Genomic DNA, 5,000 nt, shown 5'->3' on the forward strand with positions numbered 1-5,000 from the left:
GGAGTGAGTTTGGAGAATTATATTCTTCTGACTAGTACCTTTTGGGAGAGAGAGAGAGAGAGAGAGAGGAGAGAGAGAGAGAGAGAGAGGAGAGAGAGGAGAGGGAGAGAGAGAGAGGAGAGAGAGAGGAGAGAGGAGAGGAGAGAGGAGAGGAGAGAGAGAGAGAGAGAGGAGAGAGGGAGAGAGGAGAGGAGAGGAGAGAGAGAGAGGGAGAGGAGAGAGAGGAGAGGAGAGAGAGGGAGAGGGAGAGGGAGAGGGAGAGGGAGAGGGAGAGGGAGAGGGAGAGGGAGAGGGAGAGGGAGAGGGAGAGGGAGAGGGAGAGGGAGAGGGAGAGAGAGAGAGAGAGAGAGAGAGAGAGAGAGAGAGAGAGAGAGAGAGGGAGGGAGGGAGGGAGGGAGGGAGGGAGGGAGGGAGGTGTGTGTGTGTGTGTGTGTGTGTGTGTGTGTGTGTGTGTGTGTGTGTGTGTGTGTGTGTGTGTGTGTGTGTGTGTGTGTGTGTGTGTGCGCATGTGCGTGTGTATGTTTTTTTTTATGTGCATGTTTGCACATGATATGTATCATACACTACACTCCCAGACAACAACAGCAAATAGTTCCATTAATTTTGATATATGCTTTTGGTTAATTCTCAGCCAATTACCTAAAAAGGGCACTGGCTTTGCTCTATCACCTCACATTTCTTTCTATGTCAATCAATCTCCTTTGCATTTCCAAATATTGTACATCCTGACTTTATTTTTATTTGACAATTAGTCCAATGTTTTTCTAATACAAATTTTATTGCATTCTGGTCTCTCTTCCACTTTGGAAGCAATTGAAAATATACATTTTGAAGTAGAAAATTTAATATATCATTCAATTTGATAGTTACTTTTGCATTCATACTAATCTACAAAGAAATTTCAACAGCTGACAGACATACAAGCCCTGCTATCCACAATGTCAATAACAAGAAAATATACCTCAATTAAGTGATAATATATAATCCTGGGAAACTACTGATTGTTGTATGGTACCAAGTTAGTAATGTCATGCTTATTTAGTAACTGCTTGTAGGAAGAATCTTGTGTTATAGATGAAGTCTTCAGACTGACACAGTTAACTTTACAATATTCAGGGATTGACATGTCTAGTTCAAGCCCCCATGTTCAATATGAGTCCCACAGGGGAATTTTCAGATAACATGACGTAGTGGAGCAAAATTAATGACATTCTAAAAAGCAGAAAGATTAACCAGAATAAATTATTAAAATTGAAAAACAAAATGTGTTGAACATTGTTATATTATACTATATATGTGTTGACCTCATATCACCCAAGAGAAACAATTATTTTTACAGGTCTGCTTAAACCTCTGGGAATCATGCAACACCTATGCAGTTTGAATGCACAACAACAGTCTTTCATGTCAGAACATTTTGTTATGGGGATTATACAAATGCTTGATAAACAGAAAAGGAAAATATGAACCTTGGCCTTTTTTCATAGACTGCTTCTTGGGAAGATAAACTTAAATAAAGACTTTATGAACTACTTACATATAAAAACAGATATTTTTTTGTGGGCTATGAGTACAAATAGTCATTGATTATACATTTATGAATGTGCTAAAAACCCTTTCTTATATGTTAGCTGTGTGTGAAAGTGTGTACATAATATATAATAATTGGCTGTGAAGGGTTACAGAATGTGTTTACCATTTTAGAAAACTATTATAGAAACTTGAAAAGATAGAGCTGAAGCTTCTGCCATTTAAGACACCTTTCAAAATTCAATAGAAAAATCAAAATGTAACAAAGGTCAAAATAAAAAAAAATCAGACTTGTAAATTCTTTCTTTATGATAAAATAAAAGATACTATAAAATTCAACAATATACAGTATGTACTAAACACTAAGAAAAAGGAAAAATAGGTCATGACATGACTAGTCATCAATCTAAAACATTACTGAATGATTCTTTTGTCTGGTGAAACACAAAACACTGTCTAGTGATAGTGTACATACTTGACACAAACATACATCTTGAGATTGCAAATACAAACTATCTCACATAAAAAAAAAAGAAATTGGTTAGCATTCTTAAACTTTACCCATACTGAATCACTGACATCTTTCCAGTGAAATCAGTAAGAGAACTAGCATACAAGAATTTCACTTCTGTCAAGCTCCATTTAAGATACCTTTAGCTTGACAAGAGAGGTATTTTTGGCCTGTATTTTCCACAATGAGAACTCAGAAAATGAAAGGGATTTGTAAGGTAAATTTGCTGCTTTCCAAATTTTCACAGACGTCTAGAAACAAAGAATGTTTTTTTGGGCAACAAAACAATTTTCTTTTTAGCAAAATATTAAAAATCAAGGTTGTTCTTATAATCCTTTCCAGGCTTGTGTTATATAACCAGAATAAAATAATATAAAGATAATGTTAGAAACATGTTTCTATTTCTAATATAGTTTTATTCAGCTACTTTAATCATTCAAGCTTATTAAAATCAACATGTACTGCTTCTGCTCACATATACTGTACAGTATATACAGTAGCTAAAATTAAAATCAAATTAAGTCTTGAATATTAACTGACCTCAAACTCAAAACTGCCTTTTTACTTTAGACTAAATTATTGCACATTCTTTCTATATAAAGTAATTAGATAAAATTAATTTCTCCTTCAATCTTTATCAGTTTAGGATGTATATAATAATATTCATGCTTGTATGCTTTCTATAAAAAATTTCCTTTGGTACTAACTTTACCACAAGAAACAAAATACATATCAATGTGAAACTTTAGAAATAAAGTATATAGTAAACAATTTAATCAAAATAAACCATAGGATAATATCACTGGTGTCCATCTTCTTCACCAGACTACACATCTGAACAATCCTTGAATTGTCTTTACTCATCATACCCATTTGTCACCTTAGCCATATCTTTCGAAGAAGTTCAAAGTCACACTTAAAAATGTTTCTACAAAATTTAAAAACAGACCAGTCTTACACATTAATTTACAATGCTAAAATTATCCATTCAGACTTAGTCATTTGCTCAATAAAATCCAGCCATACAGTGTGTCTCCTTTTCCCAATCAATTTGTTTTTCAATGTCCAAGAAACAATGCACAGATCTTCCTGATGGACTCTGAACAGAAATATCAAGATGTACAAAACTGTTCTTACTTCAAAAATGTTATCATGCCTTCTTCACAAAGGATTTGGAGGCATAACATAAAGCTGGATTCAAAATTTATATCTCACTTTACAAGATATCTACTTACCCTAGACTATCATATATATATATCTGTTTCATTATAGCAGATGTATAACAACTTTTTAAAAATTACTTAAAATTGTTTTTTGTGTCCAAATCACATTTCTTAAAAACATTTTAAAAATAAACAAAACAAACTCACTTAGCTCAGTTTGCTGTGCAAAATGCCTTATCATATTCGTTTACATACTGGTAAAAATTTGTGTACTCTAAACACGCCCCTTCTACAGTACTGCATGAACCCCTGGACTAAAAACAGCAGTTGCCGTCACCTAACTTATCTTCATTCCCTGAGATTCCTAAATTCGGTCCTTTCATCTCCTCCTTCACTTCCACCACGTCTGTTACTCTCCCACCAACAACCGTGGCATTAACGACGGATGCTGTCTCCTCTTCATTCATTTCGCTCTTTACTTCGCAATCCAACTCAGGCCTCAACACAAACTCCCCATTAGAATGCAACTCTCTGACATCACACTCTACCTTGCACTTGTCCTCAATCTCATTCACTTCACTTTTCATATCCAATTTTTGGACACTTTTGTTACCATTCTCATGGCCGGCCTTTGTTCTGCTTTCATCAACCTCTTCCTTACCCACTTCTTTCTTTTTAATATCAATCTTTATTCTAACATCTTCACTATCCTCTTTGCATTCCTCTTTCACACCTTCAGACTTACTATGGCTGACCACATGCACTTCCCCATCCAGACAAGTTTTTCTTTTCTTGACATCATTCACACTCACGTCACCTGGCTTGGTGGTTCTCTTGTTTCTGATAACCTTTTTACTTTTCACTTTTTCTTCAAGGACTTTATCTTTCACCCATTCCTCTGGTATTGTCCATTCTATAGGCTCAAAATCATCTGTCTGTAACCCTAATGCATTGGAATTTTCTCTTAGTTTTCTGTGCTCTATTAACATTCCCTGTGTTATTTTCATCGGGTCGTCGTCTTGGTTATAATCCAACAACTTTATGTCCATGAGCTCAAGGAGTCTCTTCATGACGTTGTCTACATAGGTATTGATAATGAGATCAGCGTAACGATCCTGAAAAATAAAAATAAGTGTATAGATAGCCACATTTATAACTTTCTGAGATTCTGTTCCTACAAAACAAAGTTTGAGAACTTGAACCATGAATGACAATGGCAAGATACAAGACCGATCACTTTACCTGCTTGGTTGGTTGCAGATTGCAGATAACAAGCTTCCCTCCTCTTTTCTTCGTATCAACTGGCAGGTTTCCACTTGGTACAATTTGCAATGTTGTTCCTAGACAGATACTGAGATCCGCAGCACTGATAACAAGAAAATGTTCGGGTATAATCTTATAACAAAAAGAAATAAGGTATTCTGAATAAATGTTTAAATATGTAATTACTTTATATATTTATATAATTATAATATGTAATATGGACATTGAAAATATATATAATTACTGTCTTTATGATGATAAATATATAAATGTGTACATGTATTTCTATGTGTGTATGTATATATATATATATATATATATATATATATATATATATATATATATATATGTAAAATATATGAAGTCACTATTTGAATACATAACATTTTGTTAAAGTTTTCATATTTCATACTTGAAAGAATATGATGCAATAAGATTAAACAGGTATATGCCAACACCCATGCTTATATGCCTGTTGATCACTCCTACATAACCTACCAAGAATGAGCAATTGCAAGATCCAGATCGGCAGC

General features: G+C 34.4%; 1 protein-coding gene across 3 annotated transcripts in view; it reads right to left on the minus strand.

Moving 5' to 3' along the window:
• Positions 1-1,817: 1,817 nt before the first annotated feature.
• LOC125035721 (NAD-dependent protein deacetylase Sirt6-like) overlaps positions 1,818-5,000 on the minus strand; it is a 10,726-nt gene continuing 7,543 nt past the window's right edge. For all 3 annotated transcript variants that reach the window (XM_047627947.1, XM_047627948.1, XM_047627949.1), the window contains 3 exons: positions 4,966-5,000; positions 4,447-4,570; positions 1,818-4,319 (listed from right to left, as the gene is read on the minus strand). The exon at positions 4,966-5,000 is cut by the window's right edge and continues 139 nt beyond it. In XM_047627947.1, the coding sequence (XP_047483903.1) occupies positions 3,519-4,319; positions 4,447-4,570; positions 4,966-5,000 (960 nt within the window). In that variant the 3' untranslated portion in view covers positions 1,818-3,518. The remainder of the gene's footprint in view (positions 4,320-4,446; positions 4,571-4,965) is intronic.

Source organism: Penaeus chinensis, chromosome 2 (assembly GCF_019202785.1).
Source record: "Penaeus chinensis breed Huanghai No. 1 chromosome 2, ASM1920278v2, whole genome shotgun sequence".
NCBI classification, from domain to species: Eukaryota; Metazoa; Arthropoda; class Malacostraca; order Decapoda; family Penaeidae; genus Penaeus; species Penaeus chinensis.